The 24,985-nt window shown below is 41.7% G+C and overlaps 1 protein-coding gene across 2 annotated transcripts in view; it reads right to left on the bottom strand.

The window, feature by feature from the left end:
* The window catches only part of LOC116322812 (gastrula zinc finger protein XlCGF42.1-like), a 31,978-nt gene extending 21,679 nt beyond the window's left edge, over positions 1-10,299 (bottom strand). For both annotated transcript variants that reach the window (XM_039605774.1, XM_039605775.1), the window contains exon 1: positions 10,128-10,299. In XM_039605774.1, the coding sequence (XP_039461708.1) occupies positions 10,128-10,146 (19 nt within the window). In that variant the 5' untranslated portion in view covers positions 10,147-10,299. The remainder of the gene's footprint in view (positions 1-10,127) is intronic.
* Positions 10,300-24,985: the final 14,686 nt, after the last annotated feature.

Below are 24,985 nucleotides of genomic sequence, written 5' to 3'. Positions count from 1 at the left end.
CCACTTTTCATATCCTCCCTGGTGAATTTGATGTGTCGGTTCACCGAGTTAATGTGATCTGTGAAATGTAGTACGTCCTGAGATTTGATTTTCACCCAGGTGTCATCCACATATCTGAACCAATGGCTTGGTAGTGTTCCAGGGTAGGATAGCAACGCCCTCTTTTCCACTTTTTCCATGTACAAATTGGCCACGATGGGTGAAACTGGGGAGCCCATGGCACACCCATGTTTCTGCCTGTAGAACTGACCCTTGTATGTGAAGTAGGTGGAATGAAGACACAGTTCCAAAAGCAAACACACTTGGTCGATGCTGAGAGTGGTCCTGTTGCTGAGGTTGGTGTCATCCTGTAATCTCTTCACGGACTACCTCCAACGCCTTCCGTGACTGGGATGCAAGTGAAGAGAGATGTAACGCGTCATGCGAGACCATGGTTTCATCTGCCTCCATAATGACATCTCTCACCTTCTCAACAAAATCCAGGGTGTTCTGGATGTGGTGTTCAGAGCTGCCCACCAGCGGGTTGAGGATCGAAGCCAGAAAGTTGGAGATGTTATAGGTGACCGAGTTGATCATGCAGACAATTGGTCTTAAAGGTGCACCCTGCTTATGTATTTTCGGTAAACCATACAGACTTGGTGTAGACTCCCTGGGTACAGCCTGTGGTATGAGGTCCGGTCAATAGCCTTGTCTTGTTCTAACTGCTTCAGACAGTCTATGACCCTCTTCCTGTAGCCACTTCCTGGGTTTTGTTTCAAGGGCTCATAAGTATTTTCATCACTGAGTAGTGACAAAATCTTCTCATGATAGTCTTTCTGGTTAAGCAATACTGTGCGCCTACCCTTGTCTGCCGGAAGGATGATAATGTTGTTGTCATCACTAAGTGAGTGCCTTCCTCTCCTCCATGGTGATGTTGGATGCTGGGGGCTTTGCGTTGCTGAGACAGGCTGAAACTTTTGTCCGTAGTTGCTCTGCTTCCACTTCTGCAATATTGTTGTTACGAATTGCTGTTTCTGTGGCTGTGATCAGCTCCACTAGAGGGATTTGTCTCGGTGTGACGGCAAAATTCAACCCTTTAGCAAGGATGTTTTTCTCTGTTTGGGTGAGCTGTCTGTCAGACAAATTCTTCACCCACTTGTCCACATCCTCCATGTCGCATCCTTGTCTCTTCTGGCCACTGAGGACACTCTCCGTATTTTGTGGTGGTTTCCGACGTACAAAAAGTAAGTCAAACTTCCTTTGTTGCCTGGTCTTAGACTTCTTGTGCTGTACTAGACGAGCCTTCTCAGTGAAGTCAAAGACCTTTGTAAGAGTATTCTCATCTAAAAGCATAGTCAGTCGATGGTAAAATTTGTCTTCCTCACCCGTTCATTAAGAAACTGATGCAGTGCCTTCTGGAGGATTTTTGTTGCCCGGAAGCCTTTAACTGAAGAGCTCATTTGCAGACTTTTAGGAGTAATCCTGTTTTGTCGGCATCTGAGGCTGAATCTCAGGTGGTTCCTGTAGTCCGTCATCTTACGTGCTGTTTGCTCATACTGACGTACAAGCTTTAGGCAGTCCTTGCCAAAGTGGGTTAAAACGTCTTGATGCATTCTCAATCATCCAGGAAAGTAAATCTCCAAAAGTTGAATCTGTTCATCTGGACGTAGCATTTGGTGGGAGAAACGTTTCGTCACTCATCCAAGTGACTTCTTCAGGAGAGTTTTCTGCAGTGTATTTCAGACCCAGCAACACACTCAGACAAAAACGGGTTCATCCGAAAGACAAAACTCCAAAACACGAACTTAACAATGTAGTGTATGCTGTACAGTGTAGCGAGGAATGCCCAGACCTCTACATTGTCGAGACCACAGCCACTTCACAAGTGAATGGCACAACATAGAAGAGCCACCTCCACGGGACAAGACTCAGCGATCCATCTGCATCTAAAGGACAAAGGTCACTCTTTCGAGGATGTCAATGTTCACATTTTGGACAGAGAGGACAGATGGTTTGAAAGAGGAGTGAAAGAAGCCATTTATGTCCACTGTGAGCGACCATCCTTGAACAGAGGCGGGGCTTACGACACCATCTGTCTGCCATCTATAATCCGGTTTTGAGATCCCTTCCCAGACGCCTTAACGCCCACTCACACCCTGGGCCATCTGACCTCAGGAAATCACATGATAGGGTGGGGCTAGGTTTCACAATGAGCTCACCCGAAACCTTGGCTGATTGTGACCTACACCTGTTTTCACACCTTGGCTCATGTGATTAGGTAGAGCAGGGGTGGCCAACCAGTCAGAGACCAAGAGCCAGTTTTTTTTTTTTTACTGTGTTCCCGCAAAGAGCCACATCATACGCATGGTCACACATGAACATCACCCATCCTTTCCTCCCTCTCTCTCTCTCTCTCTCTCTCTCTCACACACACACACACACACACACACACACACATCTCGCCTCAGCCAGATTTATTGTAAATGTCACACACCAACATGATAATGACAGAAATGGACTCCTACAGTACTAAAACCACAGGCCAGTCATTTTCAACAATGAACATTGTGTGCACTGTCTCACACACAAACTCTCAGTTCAACCAAGTCCACAAACAAAAATATAATAATCTACAATAGCATTTACTTTTACAATGCATGTTGTTTGTGGCGCTGTCACTTGGTGTTCGCTCGCTTTGTGGTAGAGTATCACTTCCTGTTCCTGCTCAAACACAGTGGTGTTTCTGAGTAGCTTTTCTGCTTAGCAATTTAATTTAAATCTTTTGATACATCCCTTTTTCATAGTATAATCTTAACGTGCTTCATCTGAATCACCCTTTTTGTGTACTCACTACCTAATTTATAGCCAAAGTATTCACTCACTGTCTCTTTACTGTTTCGTTAGCTTAGCTTAGCTCGTAGCCGACTCGTTAGCACCATGGCTACTTCACCTGTCCCTCCTGCACTTTCCTGCTCATTGTGTCAGATGTTTAGTTACTCCTCGGCCTCCTTTAGCAGTAATGATACCTGTAACAAATGTAGCATATTTGCAGCTCTGGAGGCCAGGATTACTGAATTGGAGACTCGGCCGCACCCTTCATTCACCCGTAGCTAGCCAGGCCCCTGTAGCTGGTGCAGTCGAAGATAGCGTGGGCCCGCTAGCTGTTCCCCGGCAGACCCCAAGCAGCTGGGGAAAGAGGGCGGCTGGGTGACGGTGAGGAGGAAGCATAGTCTTAAACTGAAGCCCCAGGTACACCACCAACCTGTTCATGTGTCTCAACTGCTTTTTCCCCACTCGGCGACACACCCGCCGGGGTCAAACTCTGGTAATTGGTGATTCTGTTCTCAGACATGTGAAGCTAGAGACACCGGCAACCATAGTCAATTGTCTTCCAGGGGCCAGAGCAGGCGACATTGAAGGAAATTTAAAACTGCTGGCTAAGGGTAAACGTAAATACAGTAAGATCATAATTCACGCCGGCAGTAATGACACCCGTTACGCCAATCGGAGGTCACTAAAATCAATATTGAATCGGTGTGTAACTTTGCAAAAACAATGTCGGACTCTGTAGTTTTCTCTGGTCCCTCCCCAATCAGACCAGGAGTGACATGTTTAGCCGCATGTTCTCCTTAAATTGCTGGCTGTCTGAGTGGTGTCCGAGAAACGATGTGGGCTTCATAGATAATTGGCAAACCTTCTGGAGGAAACCTGGTCTTGTTAGCAGAGACGGCATCCATCCCACTTTGGATGGAGCAGCTCTCATTTCTAGAAATATGGACCAATTTATTAAACCCCCAAAATATGACTATCCAGATTTGGGACCAGGAAGCAGAGTTGCAGTCTTACACGCCTCTCTGCAGCTTCTCTCCTCCTGCTACCCCCAAAAACCCATCTCCATTGAGACTGTGTCAGCTCCCAAAAGACAAAAAACAAACCTAAAACCAGCAATAAACAACTTAAACATAAAAATCACAAAGAAAGAACAATACAGTATCCACATCTGAACCAAAGAGTAAAACAGTGAAATGTGGAATATTAAATATTAGGTCTCTCTCCTCCAAGTCTCTGTTAGTACATGACTTAATAATTGATCAACAAATCGATTTACTCTGCCTTACAGAAACCTGGTTGCAGCAGGATGATTATGTTAGTTTAAATGAATCAACACCCCGAGTCATTCTAACTACCAGAAACCTCGAAGCACAGGCCGAGGGGGCGTGTGGCAGCAATTTTTCACACCAGTCTATTAATTAACGAAAAGACCAAGACAGACTTTTAATTCATTTGAAAGCCTGATGCTTAGCCTTGTCCACCCCAGCTGTAAAACTCAGAAACCAGTCTTACTTGTTATCATCTATCGTCCACCTGGGCCTTACACAGAGTTTCTCTCTGATTTCTCAGACTTTTATCTGATTTAGTGCTCAGCTCAGATAAAATCATTATTGTGGGTGATTTTAACATCCATGTAGATGCTAAAATGACAGCCTCAACATGGCATTTAATCTGTTATTAGACTCAATTGGCTTCTCTCAAAATGTAAAAGAACCCACCCACCACTTTAATCACACTCTAGATCTTGTTTTAACATATGGCATAGAAACTGAACATTTAACAGTGTTTCCTGAAAACCCTCTGCTGTCTGATCATTTCCTGATAACATTTACATTTACAATAATTGATTACACAGCAGCGGAGAGTAGACTTTATCAAAGTAGATGTCTTTCTGAAAGTGCTGTAACTAAGTTTAAGAATATAATCCACCCACTGTTATCATCTTCAATGCCCTGTACCAACACAGAGCAGAGCAGCTACCTGAACGCTACTCCAACAGAGGTCGATTATCTTGTTAATAATTTTACCTCCTCACTACGTGCGACTCTGGATACTGTAGCTCCTGTGAAAACTAAGGCCTCAAATCCAAGTACCTGACTCTGTGGTATAATTCTCAAACACGTAGCCTAAAGCAGATAACTCGTAAGCTGGAGAGGAAATGGCGTGTCACAAATTTAGAGGATCATCATTTAGCCTGGAGAAATAGTTTGCTGCTTTATAAGAAAGCCCTCCGCAAAGCCAGAACATCTTACTATTCGTCACTGATTGAAGACAATAAGAACAACCCCAGGTTTCTCTTCAGCACTGTAGCCAGGCTGACAAAAGTCAGAGCTCTACTGAGCCAACAATCCCTTTAACGTTAACTAGTAATGACTTCATGAACTTCTTCACAAATAAAATTTTTATCATTAGAGAAAAATTACCAATAATCATCCCACAGATGTAATATTATCTACAGCTACTTTTAGTACCATCGATGTTAAGTTAAACTCTTTTCTCCAATTGATCTTTCTGAGTTAACTTCAATAATTAATTCCTCCAAACCATCAACGTGTCTTTTAGACCCCATTCCTACAAAACTGCTCAAAGAAGTCCTGCCATTAATTAATTCTTCGATCTTAAATATGATCAACCTATCTCTAATAATCGGCTATGTACCACAGGCCTTCAAGCTGGCTGTAGTTAAACCTTTACTTAAAAAGCCATCTCTAGACCCAGCTGTCTTAGGTAATTATAGGCCAATCTCCAACCTTCCTTTCATATCAAACATCCTTGAAAGAGTAGTTGTCAAACAGCTAACAGATCATCTGCAGAGGAATGGCTTATTTGAAGAGTTTCAGTCAGGTTTCAGAGCTCATCACAGCACAGAAACAGCTTTAGTGAAGGTTACAAATGATCTTCTTATGGCCTCTGACAGTGGACTCATCTCTGTGCTTGTCCTGCTAGACCTCAGTGCTGCGCTCGATACTGTTGACCATAATATCCTATTAGAGCGATTAGAACATGTTGTAGGTATTACAGGTACTGCGCTGCAGTGGTTTGTATCATATCTATCTAATAGACTCCAATTTGTTCAAGTAAATGGAGAGTCCTCTTCACACACTAAGGTCAATTATGGTGTTCCACAGGGTTCAGTGCTAGGACCAATTCTATTTACATTGTACATGCTTCCCTTAGGCAGCATCATTAGAAGACATAGCATAAATTTTCACTGCTATGCAGATGACACGCAGCTCTATCTGTCCATGAAGCCAGGTAACACACACCAATTAGTTAAACTGCAGGAATGTCTTAAAGACATAAAGACCTGGATGGCCGCTAACTTTCTGCTTCTTAATTCAGATCAAACTGAGGTTATTGTACTCGGCCCTGAAAATCTTAGAAATATGGTATCTAAGCAGATTCTTACTCTGGATGGCATTACCTTGGCCTCCAGTAATGCTGTGAGGAACCTTGAGTCATTTTTGACCAGGACATGTCCTTCAATGCACATATTAAACAAATATGTAAGACTGCTTTCTTCCATTTGCGCAACATCTCTAAAATTAGAAATATCCTGTCTCAGAGTGATGCTGAAAAACTAGTTCATGCATTTATTACTTCCAGGCTGGACTACTGTAATTCTTTATTATCAGGATGTCCTAAAACTCACTGAAAAGCCTTCAGCTGATCCAAAATGCTGCAGCAAGGGTCCTGACAGGGACTAGAAAGAGAGAGCAGATTTCTCCTGTTTTGGCTTCCTTCATTGGCTTCCTGTTAAATCCAGAATTGAATTCAAAATCCTGCTCCTCACATACAAGGTCTTAAATAATCAGGCCCCATCTTATCTTAATGACCTTGTAGTACCATATCACCCTATTAGAGCACTTCGCTCTCACACTGCAGGGCTACTTGTTGTTCCTAGAGTATTTAAAAGTAGAATGGGAGGCAGAGCCTTCAGTTTTCAGGCCCCTCTTCTGTGGAACCAGCTTCCAGTTTGGATTCGGAGACAGACACTATCTCTACTTTCAAGATTAGGCTTCAAACTTTCCTTTTTGCTAAAGCATATAGTTAGGGCTGGACCAGGTGACCCTGAATCCTCCCTTAGTTATGCTGCAATAGACGTAGGCTGCCGGGATTCCCATGATGCATTGAGTTTTTCCTTCCAGTCACCTTTCTCACTCACTATGTGTTAATAGACCTCTCTGCATCGAATCATATCTGTTATTAATCTCTGTCTCTCTTCCACAGCATGTCTTTATCCTGTTTTTCTTCTTTCACCCCAACCGGTCGCAGCAGATTGCCCCGCCCCTCCCTGAGCCTGGTTCTGCCGGAGGTTTCTTCCTGTTAAAAGGGAGTTTTTCCTTCCCACTGTCGCCAAAGTGCTTGCTCATAGGGGGTCATATGATTGTTGGGTTTTTCTCTGTATTTATTATTGTGCTATCTACTGTACAATATAAAGCACCTTGAGGCGACTTTTGTTGTGATTTGGCGCTATATAAATAAAATTGAATTGAATTGAATTGAATTGTTTAGTGGACTTCTGGCATTCCTTGCCTTGAACAATCCTCTTCAAATCTGGCTTGTATTCCATTGTTGCCACTCGAAGCAATTCTTTCACATGAGTGTCAGTCAGAACAGATCGATGCTTTGATTTCACATGTTTTAGGGTAGAAAACACAGACTCGCAGACGTATGTTGACCCAAACATTGACAGTATCTTAAGCGCAGCCTGTTTGACATTGGGGTATTTTTCCATTGGCACACTTTTCCAGAACTCAATGGTCCCTTCCCTTAAAGCAGGTTTCAATTGGTCCTCCTCACAAAGATCGATCATCTCCAACTCAGCCGCAGCTTCATCTGTGACTAGCGTGACTTTCAAACAGCCAGTCTCTGCATTAAATGGGTCGACGAGGAACGTAATCTGTGGCCTTTTCAATTGTAGATCATGGAACCGGGTCACAAAGCTTTCGTGCAAGTTTTCAATCAGCGTTGCATATCTGGCTCTTTGCTTACTCAGGGCGGCGCTGGCGACTTGCCTGCCTTGTTGACAAACGCAAACACACTTTGCACCAGGTCAGGCAGCATTTTTAACTTACCCTGTAGGGTCAGGTTCAGTCTGTCCAAGTGACACAGCATGTCGACCAAAAAGGCCAGATCCATAATCCACTTGAGGTCCGAGAGCTCGGGATAGTCCTTGTCCTTCTCTTCCATAAACAGTTTCACGGCATCCAAAAGCTCAAAGAAGCGAGAGAGTACCTGGCCTTTTGACAGCCACCTCACAGTGCAGTGCAGTGGCAGGCCCACAAGCCCGTTCACAGATCCCATCATGGCTGGTGCTCCATCCGTGGCTATTGCAGTTAATTTCGTTATGGGCAGATTTGCTTTTTCAAATGCAGCCATCACGGTTTCTTTCACATCTATCCCACGGGTTCTGTCTTTTAATGGCACAATATCCAGGAGTTCTTCTTTGATCACACAATCGTTTGACACAGACGTGCAAATATTGCCAACTGAGGCTTGTCTTGTATATCACAACTCTCATCCAATGCGACACTAAAATACTCACATGCTTGAAGGTCAGAGTGCAACTGTGATTCAATAGCCGTGTTAATGTCCAATATTCTGTGTTCAACAGTGTGGCGGGACAGTTGGACATCTGATACCATGCGTTTTAATTTGTCGTTTTCAGGAGACAAAATTTCAACAACGTCACTGAGGCATTTTTTAAACAAACTCCCCTTCATTGTATGGCTTTTTAGCCCGTGCAATGTTCCAAGCCAGCTGATAGGATGCGAGCGTTATGGTCTCTGAGCGCTTCGTAAATTTTTGGAAAAACTGTATCTGCTTTTCTGCCTGACTTTTCAAAGTGGCCAACTCGTGCTTGTGAAGTTCAGTCCCTTTTGGAAATTCCTGGTCGATGTTAGCATGGAGTGAGCTGAAGTGGCGCTGAAGATTTGAAGCTTTGAAATGCGCTAATGATGTGTGGCATATAAGGCAGAATGGCTTGCCATTATGCGTTCAAAAAAAATATAAACTCTCCCACTCTGTTAAAACGTCCTATGTTCATCTTCATATTTTCTTTTTGCTGTGCATTTTTCCCTGCCATTTTAAGGGCTTAACTTGCTCCTACTGGGAAACTTTGCGGTATTTTCATCTCACACATGCGCGCATTTGATGAAAATACCGTACTGAACTCAAGCGGGCTTAACGCCACACATTTTTTAATACAACAACACAAAAATACCCAAAACACAAACACAAACTTTGATATGAACGTAAGAGCCGCATGAAACCAGGCAAAGAGCCGCATGCGGCTCGAGAGCCGTGGGTTGGCCACCCCTGAGGTAGAGGATCACCAGGGGGTCCTTTGTCCCTTTTTTGGGGGGGGGGGGACACTCCTACTGGGTTTAAATGTGGGACTCTCCACCATTTGACCCTAGAACTGAAGAAGCTTCTCGGATGAGAGGTGAAACATCTTCAAGCAACTTAAAGAAGTCCAGATGCTTTTCTTTTCAAGCTCCTTAGACACTTAATATTAATCAACTTAGTCTAATACTATGTTTAAATTACACAGCTGGGTGAAGGCTGATGGCAGCCGTTCTATTTTACCGGTACGATACCGGTAGGTGGGTCGTTTGGTACCGGGCCGTGAGAGTTATTTCAAGGTTTTCATAAGCTTTTTTCAGATTGAAAGTAAAACAATCTAAAATACTGTCTCGATTAAATTGCGTTCATACTTAAGAATATTTAAAAAAATTTCACAAGCTAATAACAATGTACATGCACCAGCAAAACTCAGGGTTGTTTGGTTGGACACTTAATATTAATCAACATATACACCACCATAACAGTTTGTTTGACAGCACAAAAAGCACAGGGCAAACTTCAGAATGATAGGCTCGCTTGTGCAGACATAGAGGCTTTACAGTTAGAAAGTGCTTGAGCAGGTGCGATCGAAGCTTGTAGTAGATAACTTTATCACATACTAGCAGGTCTGTGCTGCAGTTCGTGGAAATTGACTAATATGCGGATGCCACAGTTGGAACACGAGTGTAATATATAAACAAATGTCAGTATTTTAAGTTAAATAGGGAGGGAGGCGTCTGTGAGGCTCAGGCCTTTAGGCAGACAACGAGACTACACCCCAGACTGAAGATAATCACACTCTTCGACCTGCTGTCTTTAAATCCCGACACGTTCTGCCGTGACTTCCTGAAATGTTCCGTTTACTGCCGCTGAACTCCGACAGCCGCATCTGTAGCATGATGCTAACGTTAGCTTAGCAGAACTAGCACAACACTGAGCCTGTTTCCAGCTGCAGCGAGTAAACTAACCTTCTCTTCTTGCCTCCATTTCCGCTTTCAAATCCACATCCGGTGGTTCACTGTGTCAGTCCACCTCTGCTCCGTCCACAGAATTGGACTCTGGAGAACTTTCTGGATCCAGCTGTAATTCCCTTTGCTAACCGAGAGCAGCGTGAAGTCCGCTCAACTGGCAGCTACTACTTCCGGCACACTTTGCAAAATAAAACCACAACGATAGAGGAAGCTCATGTCATCAGAAACAGAATCCTTTATTAATCCACATGATCCGTAAGGAAATCATGAGACAACAACAGTAACAAACTGGACTAAATTAAATATTACAATAAATTACAAAGTTTATAGAAGGAGCTCTAATATATACAAAAAATAGCTTTATTATAAAAATCCAGAATATTACAGAGAGTAAATATGTATGATGGACATTTTTCTCTCAAATGCAAAACTTTGTTATTTTGTTATTTTGACTGGTAGAGGAGGTGCAGATATTAAGTGTGTGCAACTACTGCAAAAGTGTGCATTAGATGGAGAGAGAGCCACAGGCAGGAGTGATTTCCTTAGTGTTGCATTTGGAAAATCTGCGCTCCTGTGACTGGCCAGCACCTCATGGAGTGCAACACCACCTTAAGAGAATCCAGCTCCATCCCCACAACATCACTGGCCTTTCAGATCAGCTTGTACTGCTGCCCCAGCATGCAACAGCATAGAGAATGGACTCATAGAAAATCCTGAGCATTGTCCAAAAGATGCTAAACAGCCTCAGCCCCTCAGAAAATACAGTACCTGTGAGAAAATAGAGTCCCTGTGAGAAAATAGAGTCCCTGTAAGTACCTGTTTGTGCACACAGGTGTATACACAGGTACACCTGAGTACCTGCGTGTACCTGAATTAACGAAGTCTTGTTCTTTCAGTAATAATGTATTAAATCTCCAGCTCCTAATTGGTGGTCTGACTCTTTTCTGTGTCAGAGAGATAGGTTCTGGTGCATGATCGCTGACAATGACAGGTTGGATCTGATTGCCTGTGATGCTGCTACCTAAAAAAGTAGCCTAAGTGAGATTGTGAGTGGTGTACTGGTGAAAGGAAGGTGTAATCCCTGAGAGTGGGGTGATGTGAAAGCCAAGCATTGCAAAGACCAAAATTACTCATGCATTGTTTAAGAACATCCTTTGAGTCACTGCTGTACGGAGCCTGTCAATTTCTGGATTAAATACGGGGTTGAAGTCTCCTCCTATTATAAAGTGTGGTGTCAGAGTCATCCGACAAGGAAGAAAAGAAATAAAGAAAAAAAGAGGATTCAACAACATTTGGAACTTTTATTTTGAAAATGTATTTTTCTGCTAATTAATATGAATATGCCTCTTTATTTTAAATTGTAACAGGCTGAGTATGTTTGATGGAACTGTGGAGAAGTGACTGTGTGTACAGATGTTTTGGATATATGTGTCTTCTGTCTGCCTGTAAGTCATCTAATCGGTTAGTAATTTTAAGCCTCTTTTCCCTTGAACTCCACGTATTATCCATGTGACAAACCTCAGTGTGGTCATGTTTGAACTAACTAGTTGAGTAATAGGATTTCACTAAAGGTGTGTGTGTGTGTGTAACAAGTGTCACCTGGCAGTTTGTTACTCTCTGCCCAGTGATTGGCAGAGGAGCTTTGAAAAGGTAGTGGGTGTGTGGGATGAGGTCAGCGCTCTTCTGTGGGAAATTCCAGAGGCGATTAACTCACTCTGGTGCGAGTGGGTATATTGTTCGGTAAGAGACTTTTGCCATTTTGTTTGGATCTTTTTTCTTTCTTTCTTTCTTTTTTTGCCACCTGTCCCGTTTTGGTTCTTTTGCCATCAGAATTATTGTCTAAAGGCCAAGAAAGATGCCCAACGGATTTACTTTACCAAGTGGACCATCCCGGCCTTGCCGTATTGGTCCACTTGATTGACCTTTGTTTTTATTGTTTATTTTATTTTATTTTCACTTGCTACACACGGGACAGACATGACTGGGGGAAAGAAACAGGAGAAAGAAAGAGAGGTAGGGAAAGAAAAACAGTGGGCAAGAGGAACGGTGATGAAGGGCACAAAACAAAAACAAAAACAAACAAAACAAACAAACAAAAAGTGCAGTCGTCCTGTCCCCTGTAGAGAAAAACACCCCCAGAGCATGATGCTTCCAGCCCCATGCTTCACTGTAGGTATGGTATTATTGGGATGATACTCATTCTTCTTCCTCCCAACACGGCGAATGGGGTTAAGACCAAAAAGTTCTACTTTGGTCTCATCTGACCACAGGACTTTCTCCCATGACTCCTCTGGATCATCCAGATGATCCCTGGCAAACTTCAGACGGGCCTGGACATGGGCTGACTTAAGCAGGGGAACCTTCCGTGCAATGCAAGATTTTAAACCATGACGTCTTAGTGTATGACTGATAGTAGCCCTGGAAACAATGGTCCCAGCTCGCTTCACGGCATTGACCAGCTCCTCCCGTGTAGTTCTGGGCTGATTCCTCACCATTCTTAGCATCACTGAAACCCCACGAGGAGAGATCTTCCGTGGGGCCCCAGTCCGAGGGACACTGACAGTCATCATTAGCCTCTTCCATTTCCTGACAATTGCTCCAACAGTTGTTCTTTTTTGACCAAGCTGCTTGGCAATTGCCCCGTAGCCTTTTCCAGCTTTGTGAAGGTCTACAATTTTGTCTCTTGTAGGGATGGGTATTGATAAGATTTTCACGATTCCAATTCCATTTTCGATTCTGTTTAACGATTCGATTCTTTATCGATTCTTATTTTTAAAAAAAGAGAACACTAAGGTCGATTAGCATAGAACTTTGTTTTATATCTTCTCTTTGAACAAGATAGAAATTTAGGAGTAACATGGCCTTACAAACCCAACAGTGAGATCTTAAGAGATCCACAGCCTACGGCTCTTCAATGGGGTGTCACAGGGTCCCCGGGAAAAAAAATTGTAAATGTAAAATAATAAAATAAATATTTTTCTGTAGCAATAACAAAGTATAACATAAATTATTCTGTAGCAATTACACAAGAATATCCAGTAATGTCCCTGCCTACAATTAAACATATTCACTTACTGAAAATCGGGGGCATCTGCTGTGGCAAATGGGTGCAAGCCTTTGACCACAAACTTAGTCACTGCTCGGTGACATTCGTCTATCCTGGCCTGAAAGGAGACGCTACCGGTAGACTGCAGTGAGAACTGCCAGCCAGACTCTGTCTGTCTCATCATGGTCACCTAAATGCACAGTAATGGCAGGTTTTGTAATAAGGCAGATCGCGCTAACATAATATGCACTGTTAGCTGATTATTCACCTGCCGCATTAACGGGAGAGGACGTGCAAACGTTACCGCTGCTGCTGGGTTGAGATTCACGAGTCCGGAGCGGAATTTAAAACACGACATTCATTTAAGGTCATCGCGTGTTTTGTGAGCAAATGCTTTTGCATATTCGTAGTGTTTCCTCCTTTAAATGAAATATCTACTTTGCAAGTATTGCAGGTTCCCCTGTTGTCATCCGTTCTCGTAAAGTATAACCAAACTTTTGAGCGTTTGAGCCGCTTAGGCGCCCTGCCAGGTAAATGACGCTCCGCAACGTGGTGACGTCATTCGGGGCGATTGGGATCGATAAGGGAATCGTTTGCAAAAATGGCAAACAATTCCAAGGAATTGAAACAGTGGGAACCGGTTCTCAACAAGAACCCATCCCTAGTCTCTTGTGTCTTTTGACAGCTCTTTGGTTTTGCCCATGTTGCTACTTAGACTTTGGCTGATTGTGGGGTGCACAGGTGTCTTTATGACAGCTAACGACCTCAAACAGGTGCTACTAATTTAGAATCATGAGCAGAGTGTAGCTGGACTATTTGAAAGCAAAATAACAGGTCTTTGAGGGTCAGAAATCTGGCTGATAAGCAAGTGATCAAATACTTATTTGACAAGGTAATTCACAAATAAATTGTTCAAAAATCACACAATGTGATTTCCAGATTTTTCTTTTTAGATTCTGTCTCTCACAGTGGAAATGCACCTATCCTGAAAATTGCAGACCCCTCCATGATTTCTAAGTAAGAGAACTTGCAAAATCAACGGGTGATCAAATACTTATTGACCTCACTGTATATATATATCAATCACCTGGATCACCTGTTCAGAAAGAAAAAAGAGAAAACAAGCAAAAAAAAAAGAGTAATATAATAAACAACATCATCACGATAATCTATGTGTATATAACAGTAAATACGAAATATTGAATATTATTGTGCAGCATGTAGGATTGACAGCGCACAGTGTGCTTTGAGGTGGCAGCCAAGAGAGGTGTAGTTTGTGTGTGTGAGCACCCGTGTGTACACCTGTGAGCATGAGCGCGCTTGTATTCAAAAGGTTCCTTCATGTAATGATCTGCTAGAGGGTGTGGGGGGCCACAGCCCCGTCCTCCAGGGCATGAAGCAGGTATGGAGGAGATCCAGGCCCCAGACATCCAGAGACCCTCAGAGCACAAGAGACCAAGGAAGACCAACAGAGGGGCAGCCGCGCCACTATCCCAGAAAGAGCTGAGGAGAGCCCCAGATGAGGGGTCACTCAGCAGCTGCGGAGCAGAAGCCAACTGATATTGATATTGAACTGATATTTTATTGGGTAACATTTTAATTGATAATGTTGTTTGTGTTTTTCAGCTGTTGTTGTGCTGTCTCTGCTGTCCTTTTTTTCGTTCTTTTGATTGATTTGTAATTTTGTTTGGTTAGTCTGTCCAGCTGTAAAGGCAGTTGATGATTGAGAGTGAGACGTGTAAGGGCGGACTAACCTCTTTTTTGGTTTTTGGTTTATTTGTTCGTGACACTTCCCTTTATATCTCAGATAGCGCTGATTCCCAGCTGTGCTGAGACCCAAATTGTTTGCAGTGCGTGCTCACAGGTAAATTGGTTGCAGTGTCTCTAAACGGGGTGTGATGGTTTGCAGTGTCGTGTTATTTTCGCACCGTTTGTGTGGTAGGTCTCATGTGCAGCTGGGATATCAGCAGGATGTGTGTAAGTCCTGTCTGGAAATAACTGGGAAAACGTATGTTTAATTAATGTAATCAATAAATTATCAATTTATTTCTCTGCCCCTATAGTCGTACCTTTGTCCTCGGTTACATTTTGGCGTTGTTACGAACAGGATTCAAGGGAGTGGCCATTTTGATTTTGATTTAATTTTGGGGTTATTTTGTAAGGACAGTAGGGACAGGTTTGTAGATTGGAGCGAAGGAGCAGCCAGGTCTCGATCGCCATCATGGAGGAAAGTGAGCAACAAACAATGGCCCAACATATACAGAAGTGGGAGAATGAACTAAAAGACTTGAAAATGGCATCTGTGGGTACAGAGAGGCCCTCAACGTCAACAGGAGCTACAGGAAGTGAATCAGAGACAGTGAGACACAATCCTGTGGTATATGTAGAACAGGATAGAAAGTTGCCAACATTTTCAGGGAAGTTGGACAATATGGGCTCACTGACTCTAGATGAGTGGATTGAGCAAATGAGAGACTTTGTGCGCACAAGAGGAAGAACAGAAAAAGAGCGAGCTCAAATTATTTTTAACCATTTAGAGGGTACCACACGCACTGAGATAAAGTTTTTACAAAAGGAACAGAAAGAAAATGTTGAGAAAATTTTTGATACTCTGAAAGAAACTTACAGTTGCTTAGATTCCCACATTTCTTTGCAATGCAGATTTTTCAATCGTAAACAGTTAGAAGGTGAGTCTTTAATTGACTTTTCTCATTCTTTGATGGCCTTAATGGACCAAATTATTAAAACAGATGAGGAAGCTGCAAGAAAAGCTTCAAAAGATCTGTGTGATCAATTTTGTGATGGTGTTAGAGATCAGACATCTAGGATCAGGCTGAGAGATTTGATTAATGCCAATCCACAGTGGACGATTCGTGAGGCGAGAGCCGAAGCGACCAGGTGGATAGCACAGTATGAGAATCAGCCTTTTAGATATAAACAGTCTATTTCAGATTCTGCAGATATGCAAGCCTCTGGTGAAAGTGTAGATTCTAGAACATCAGAAGATGCTGAACTGGTGTCTCTTTTGAAAGCCCAACAGACACAATTAGAGTTGGTCATTAAGAACGGTGAATGGTAGCTCGCATCATCAGAGAAAGTAGTTGTCCATATTCATTGCCAATAGTTCTTGTTCAAAAGAAGGACGGAAGTCTACCCATGTGTGTCGATTACAGGCAGTTAAATGCTAAGACTAGAAAGGATGCATTTCCTTTGCCAAGGATTGAAGCATCCTTGGATGCTTTGACTGGTGCTCAGTGGTTTTCCACTTTGGACCTGGCTAGTGGTTATAATCAGGTGGAAATGGCTGAGAAGGATAAGATTAAAACTGCATTTTGTAACCCGTTTGGTTTGTTTGAGTTTAATCGCACCCAGTACATTTCAGCGCCTGATGGAGCATTTGTTTGGAGATTGCCAACATCAGTCGGTGCTTTTGTATTTGGATGATGTGGCTGATTACGGGGCGACTGTGGTTCAGGGGGTTGGGAAGCTCATCTTGTAACTGGAAGGTTGCCAGTTCGATCCCCAGCTCTATCTGTCTTGGTCGTTGTGTCCTTGGGCAAGATACTTCACCTATCGCCTATACACTGTAAAAACGATAACTAGTAATTGTTGATTTGAGTAAAGTTTTCAAATCAAACTGACTTAGAAATAAAACTTTCCATTTACAACCTAAAATAGCTTGTCTGCCCAACAAATTTCTTCCATTGTTGTCCTAACTAAGATTTTCTAGCGAGCATAACAAAGATTATCAACTTTGAGTAGAGTTTTTGAGTCGAGTTGGGAACCAGTGGGAAACCCCGTAGGTGACTGGCACACGTCGTGGTCTGAATAAGTTTGAACTAGACCAAACGAGCCTGAGCAGACTGTGTGATAGTGGTTTGTCGATGTGTTCTGAACTGAAAACCTGCTAAGAAACTTTGAACAAATGTGGCCAAAGTTGGATGAAAATTACAATTTTTCGACCATTACGGATTTTTACCTGGTCTGAAGTTGGAGTGTATTATTTGACCATTTTTTGGACAGGTGCGGGAGCTGCCGGCCATTTGCCCTAGCAGGTAAGCTAATGTTAGGGTTCAATATTGAGAGAAGAATCCATAAAAACCACAGATCCAGGCGTGTGCAATTTAGACGGCATTTTAATGAACACATGTGTGAGTTCAACAACCCAATCAGTGTTGAACTGAACTTACAATCATGAGACAAGGTTTTATATGGGTACAATAACAAAGCCCCCCTCTTTTACAAAAATAGACAATAGTACAGCTTACGTCAATCCAAACCACAAAATGTTCCCTGACCTTTAACATTGCTCTAAAAACATTGTCTTCGGTCGGTGCTTCCCTCTTCGCTGTCGCCGTCTGGTGCACTTCCTCTAAGTACGCCGGCACACTTCTGCATTTCTGTGTGTATGTGTCTGCAGTGTATGCTACGTGCGTGTCATGACCTCTCACTATTTGTCTGTCTGTGCGTGCAGAGTTTGCATCTGCTTTTCTGATCCTTAGTTGACCTCAACTTAAGCAACCAACCAGGCTAAGGCCATCCTGTGTGTAATGATCTTGACTTATATGTGAAATATATAAACAACTGTTTCAATCTACCACAACTGCTTAAGGCTTAATCCGCAATAAATGCATACTAAACACCCTTGCACTTAAACTTCTGGCTTCAGTTTCACTTCTGCAAAACATGCTCTGCAGACGCGTTTTGTTTCCTGTCTCATTTTGGCACAGAGAGTATTTTCCTGTCTCTGCCCTCTACACAGAGATCATAAAAGCATTAATAACATTTAAATTATAGATTCAACAGAACCATTTAAAATGGTTCTTCTTTGGACCTGTAATAAAGGCTATAACCATATATTTGAACATCTGAATGCATCTAACTGCAACCTCACTATTAATACTGAAATGTTAATGATGATTATAAAATAGCAGCAACTAATAGCAGGACAATATTTCTATTCCTGACACTCCCACTCTTGACCTCTTGACCACAAGAGGTCACCATACTGTGTGTTGGGTCACTCCTTGGCCCATTCAGCTGCTCCCCTGTCCATCCCTGACATCATGGACATTTAGGATCACTGTTCTTAGCTCTGACCCTCTCTTGGCATCCTGTGACTTAACAAATCAGACAACCTCATGTCATCTAGGTGGTCTTAATTATAAAATGCCCGCTCCCACTTGAGAACACTCATGCTTGAGGTTAATCACACCAAAGTATCAGCGAGCCTAAAGTTGATCAGGGGCATGAGAGAATAAGAGTGCGAGCAGAGCTCAATCAGCACTCCTCCCTCACCCCAGAACCCACTCATACCCGGTGAAAGACCCCTTACACTTGTGAATCTCTAGTGGTCTGTCCCTTTTCTGGGTCCCACTCTAGTGGAAATCTGGCCACCTGCAAAGGAAACAGAACCCTTCCTCCCTAGTACGGCTTCCCTGCCTTATGTCCCTCAATTGTCTTCTTTATTCAAACCTAATGTTACTCAAAACATGAACCTAATTTTGTATTTGGTTTTTGACTTTTATTTTTATATCTCATTCAACCGTACTCAGCATTTGTAAAACTCTCACAGCACTGCCTTTAAGAGAATCGGAGGAAGCACGTCTCTGCATGTGCTTCCTCTTTGCTCCTTATCTGATCACCAACATCCTGTGCACAAAACTGCCACTGCTGCAAGGGCCTACCATCTAAAGTCACCTCTCCCAAGAAAACTACTTATTCTACTAAAAGATCAAAGAAAAACAACCACTTTAATCATTACGTGTAAACACATAGTTAATTGCTCCTAGATAAACTTCATCATAGCTAAAAGCTGAACTCTAACTGTATTTTGAACTCCCATTTTCTGGGTGATAACCTGTTTGAATATATCATTTTATTTCATTTTGCTGCTTTTAATGTAATGACTCCTTCTAACTTAAACTTTATCAGACTTAACCAAAATATATGAGCTTTCTCCCTTGCTTCTGTTTTCTGTATTTCTGTATTCTGTAACTGCTTTTTATATAAGAGGACTAAGTTAGAGCTGCATCTGTTATCTCAATATTTTATATGTCACTCAGTTTAGTTACAAGCAAAACTCCTATTCAGTTCCTCTTTCTGTCATTTGTTATTGGGCCAACTCAAATTCAGTTAAAAGCTAAAGGAATTTCAGGCCCTAGGCCTCAAATCAATACTGTCCTGTGTGTTGATGAACTCTGTATGTCTGTAAGCGTGTGCAATCCTTCAAAACTCAGGTCATTCTCACAGTAGATTGGCTAATCATAACGTTAACCAAAAGTTTATGACCCTCAAGAGACGACTCTCTGAGCCACAACTCCGTTAAAGGCACCAAAATGCAATGTGTATGAAAAAATCATTTCTACATATATAATCTCCAATATTATTCATTTGAGTCAGCGAGACTTTTAACATCCTCATAAAAGCTCTCCTCTACCCTAAAGCCTACCTTATAACAACATTCTAGCATTATGTCACTGTTACAACTTATCCTAAAAATCAAAAAGAAAAATCCCACATTTTCTACTCATAAAATGTTCACTATTTTCCCCAAAGCATATCCTTTATTCCCACAGTTTCCCCTTTAAGTTTTGTATACAACTTCTTATGAACACCGCATTTTATCTTCTAAACCTAATTCAGTTCATTTTAATCCTTTCTTTTAACAAATCCTCAGTTTTACTATATCTAGATTATCAAACAACCCCAATCATTATAAAATCCTAGTAAAACCCTTTCAAATTAAACAAATTAAATCTTAAATCCCTCTCTTTTTTGACACATCTCATGTGGCAAAAAACTCAACATGCTCCACCCAAGCTTAACAAATTAAAAGGAAAAAAGGTTAGTCATTTCATTTCTCAGAACAGCTCAGCAATTCTCCTCTCCGGTGTTTTGCTCCAGCCCTGAAAACCTGTGTTTAAGGAACAAAATCAATTTAATCATCATGTCAAATCTCCTCCAACTCGTTGCTCCATGCAAAGTCTGGATCCTTGGAACTCCCTGGAAACAAAACCTGTACTTTACATTTCATACTCTCCCTTTATGATCCAGTCTGTGTCATGACAAAAAATAAACTTGAACAGAACAGTTATTAATCCTGAGTTACCTCAGTTAATGGTAACTTGAATCTCATCAAACAATGTTTCCCTTTTAGCATTTAGCATTCTCCCAACAATATAATGTAATCCCATAATCTAACCCCCGTAAAAAGAAATTTTCTCAAAGCAAACATCAGCATCCCAAAATCAGCCTCCCCAGATTTAAGTCTCCCACTTGTCCTGCCTATGGCAAAAGCAAAACAAAGCATCCCCTTTCTTTTCCTCACATGGTAAATTTGTCCACATTTATTCATTCCCACCTTAGTCCAGTCACTCACATTCACTCACTTGCATTCACATGATATATTTTTGCTGATACTGCAGCCTTCTGCGCGCCATCAGATGCTCCACATCAGCAAAATGAGCTCAATCATTCGTTTTATTTCGTTTTCCTGTTTAGGAAAATAGTTCTCTATACTTTTGACTGGATTGAATCGATACAATCCATTTTAGACAGAGACTTGCCGCCAATCAGTCTCTGATTGTAATCAATTATAATTCTGTAAAGCCCACCTGATTTTCGTACTTGGTAATTTTGTCAGCGCCGTCAGTTCACTCTCTTCCAGGCCTGCTTAGAACAAAATGAAAAAGAGAGCTGATTATTAGCTCATCAAAGTACAAAACAAAATCACCTGACAGGTTTTTTCCTGAGTGCACTTACTACTACAAAAATTTTGGGGCCCCTCTCAGACCTATCCCTGCCTTAATTAAACACCCTCTCTGGAAATAAAACAACAGCCTCAAAAATCTGAAACAATCTTAAATTTCACCCGTTCAACACACCGAAAACCTCGTCAAAAGATCAAAGACCGTTTTCATTCAGCACAAGATAAAAACCAATTTCAACCACATATCATCCTTAAATTATAAATTTCCTGTCCAAATCTGCCCTCTGAACAGACCTGACCACCGTAATCAAATATCCTGATACTTTACCATTATATATTTCTCCCAATACTCTTCAACAGCCACTGCTCTCTCTTGAACTGAACCGAAAGCCTCCGACACACACGCACACAGGAAGTGTCTTTGTCACTCACTCACTCCAGCTAATTTGCATAAACCCACAGCTCAACAGCCAACTTAACAAGAGGAATACATGTTTAAACTTTATCACGTTATTGAATTATTTTCATTTTCTTTCTATACTAATCACTTACTTTGATAAATCAGTGCAAGAGCACTCCTGAGTCACTCTTATAGACACTTTTCTTTTGTTTTTCCATCTATTTTAAATCTTTCCATCAATTGTATTAACCATTCACACCATTCTCTCACTCATACAAGCAGCAAGCAGATCTTCATTGCATATGCTTATGTTCTTAGCCAGGTTTTTAATCAATATCTGTTCATTAAGCTTCAGGAGCTTGTCTTTATAAGGTTAATGCATTTTCTGTTTGTGTGTGTATGGGTATATGTTATTTTGCATCTATGACTTCACAGTCTCCCAGACTTCTTCCCAACTCTCCAGTTAAGCAGTCAGTTTTTTTTCCCGAGTTACTAACCCACATTTTGATTTCCCACCTTAAATTACCGCCTCCTGGTCTTCAGCCAGGAGCTGGGGCTTGCTTTTCAGGTTCCTGGACACATCATGCTGTGAACAATTCAACCAGAAACTTGCCTTAACATATCCATTCATGTTAACCTGTAATTTCTTCAGACTCCTGCATCTGGAGAATTGGCCTGGGTCTGCTTTACCCCTGAAAATAACAAACTAAGACATTTTCATTATTATCACCAGTGGTTAAATAACCCATTTCTCTATCTCTGATCAGAAACACCAATTATGCCATGCATGTAAGCGTGTTCTTCCCTGCATTTTATGTTAATTGGGTGTAAACTGCTTCTTCATTAAATTAATTCATTGAGTTCTTCGTTGCCTTGTGATGTATTCATGTTAATGTACACTACGTGTAAGCTGTTTCTTCATTGCATCCTATATATTCATATTTAATTTATGCATTTCACCACTGAGCTTTAGATTCAAACTATCTCACTTCTGATTCATTTCAAAAATAATCTCACATGTAACAATTTGTATGTGTGTTTTCTATTCATTAAGGTAATGACAATTATTTTCGTTCATTATTCCTACCTTTTCTAATGTTTACCTCTTTGTTATGCTGTAGTGGACATCCCTAAACAATTCATGAGTTCAGGTTTCAATTTTCAATCCAATTATATCCTATATTCTCGCAGTCAAACTCGTCCAGCTTCATCTCTCACTGGTCCTCTCTGCACAATGTCCTGTTCGGGCTTCAAAGCTCCAGCAAACACAGTCTCAACTCAGCTGTTGTCTTCTTCTCTGTTTCTTTACAGTCTTTCTTTCAGATTAAGTCCCAGCATGGCAAAATATCACTCAATGTCCGGTGCTCTTCCACAATTCTCTATCCCACTGTTCAACTGCCCAGCCTGTATTTTCACAGTACATGTTACATTACTCTTACATGCTGCTGCTGGTCGTCAGTCGTCATCAGTGTTAATGGATCAGTGGCACTGCCGTTTGCCTGCTGTATTCAAGTCCACCATGTTCTATCGGTCTTCATCAGGCGATTGACTGTCCTTTGAACTTCTTCTCTGCTTCAGGGACAAAGTGAGAGATCCAGCCGCCCAATTTCGAGCCAAAAACTGGCTTATTCTCCCAATTCTTTTAATCTACTTTTCTGCTGCTGAACTCAAGGTTGCAAAGTTGAAAGACGCCCACCTGTATTGACACACTAAACCATATAATTAGTATTATATTCATTTTTCTTAAAGGCTTCATTTGCTTCATGTGCCTAGAGTTAAATCTCTCTCTCTGTGTTCTTTCTGTACACACTCAGTTCCCATATATGGGCATGCACAGTTCCTGTTCCTCAAACTAATCTAACTCCTTTGTTTTTTGTTTTCTTGAATTAAAAACACTTTCAAACTTTAGCACATCCTACTTTTTCATCACCCAAGAAATATATTTCACACTCCTTTATTCCATACACACCTTTAAAAGTTCTAACCTCTTTCAGACGCCATAAATCGCCTCACACGCACTGCCTTTCTCTCTCAGAGAACTCACGCAGAGTCACTCAAATCAAATACTGACAGCACTCACACAGTTAAAATCACTCGAAATACGCTTTCATACGAGTATTTTGGACATGCCTTCCATGATCAGAAAGAGCAAGTCAAAAGAAAAAGAAAAAGAAAACTGAAACCTCTCATCATCCTCACGGCTTCTCCCCACACACACATAACTGAAAATAAAACACACCAACATTTATGGCTCACGAAATGTACATCTATCAAAATTCAGTCATTTACTATACATCCACACTAATATATTCACACTGTATTTACACTCTCATAATAAGCTCTTATATACAGGCATTTAGCAAAAGCTCTCAGTCCTCTCGAAAACTGAAACCACCCTCTCTGCGCGTCACTGCTGCTCATTTGCATTTACACACACAATCAGTGCACTTCCGGCTGTGCATGACTGACACAGAGACTGATCCTACTCATAGATCTCATATTTTATATTACAGACGTCTTAAATTACAACTGCACAGATTTTTAGGCCTCTTAAATCCTATAAATTTCGACAAATTTATCCATAACGGTCCAACCGATAAAAGTCCCTGACTTTTTGCGACCAATTTTAGCCAGTATTCCGTCCCCTGACGGTGGCCCGATTGCTAATGCCCCAACCAAATTTATCGTAGCCAAAAAGCGCAAATAGGAGACTCTAACTCCTAGCAATTTCAGAGGTTCCCAAGTTCTCTCCGCTGTCGACGGTACTATCCCTACTGTCCTAGTAGGCCTAAGGTCAGCGTCCTGCCTTAGTGCAAGCGTTACCAAGGAGAAAATGCGCTTCTTAAGGGTCCCAGACTCCTCGTCCTCAAGTAATTTTAGAATAATTTGAAACAACAATCTACACCCAAAACAGGATTAAGATTAAGGACAACCCTCAACAGTTTTGGAGATTCCCGAGTCCTCCTCGAATGTTGCCCGAAACTATCCCTAGTCATCGCTAGGTGAAGGATAAATTTCTCTATCCAGCAGGGAGCGTCACCTCCGAGAAAGTTCTTAAGGGTTGCATAACCAATGGGACTTGAACCCACAAAATGACCAAATTCCTATCATTCTAAAGTTCACTTAGCAGTCCAACTGCTTTAATTCTCTTTTCATTCCTTTATTCTCATTACTCAGTACTGTCACTTATACTTCCTTATCATTACTTCAACCGGTAAACTTCATAAAAACTTCACCAAAATTAAAAACAGACATTCACCAGTAATTTTCAGTGAGTAGACTTTAATTTGACATGCCCAATGTGACACCTTTTGGAAATATATTTCAACAGGCAGTGTCTTACCTTTAAATGCCCCGGGAATGCCTACTCACTTTCACCACTGATTACCGTCTGCCCGTCCAATTACCACGGACCCCGGATCTCACCAAAACCCCAACATTCCTCTCTCTCACGGGCGAGCCCCCAAATGTTAGGGTTCAATATTGAGAGAAGAATCCATAAAACCACAGATCCAGGCGTGTGCAATTTAGACGGCATTTTAATGAACACATGTGTGAGTTCAACAACCCAATCAGTGTTGAACTGAACTTACAATCATGAGACAAGGTTTTATATGGGTACAATAACAAAGCCCCCTCTTTTACAAAAAATAGACAATAGTACAGCTTACGTCAATCCAAACCACAAAATGTTCCCT

This window comes from Oreochromis aureus, linkage group 22 (assembly GCF_013358895.1).
Source record: "Oreochromis aureus strain Israel breed Guangdong linkage group 22, ZZ_aureus, whole genome shotgun sequence".
NCBI lineage: Eukaryota > Metazoa > Chordata > Actinopteri > Cichliformes > Cichlidae > Oreochromis > Oreochromis aureus.
Note: the sequence above shows the minus strand (reverse complement) of the source record. Positions and strands in the feature narration are given on the sequence as shown.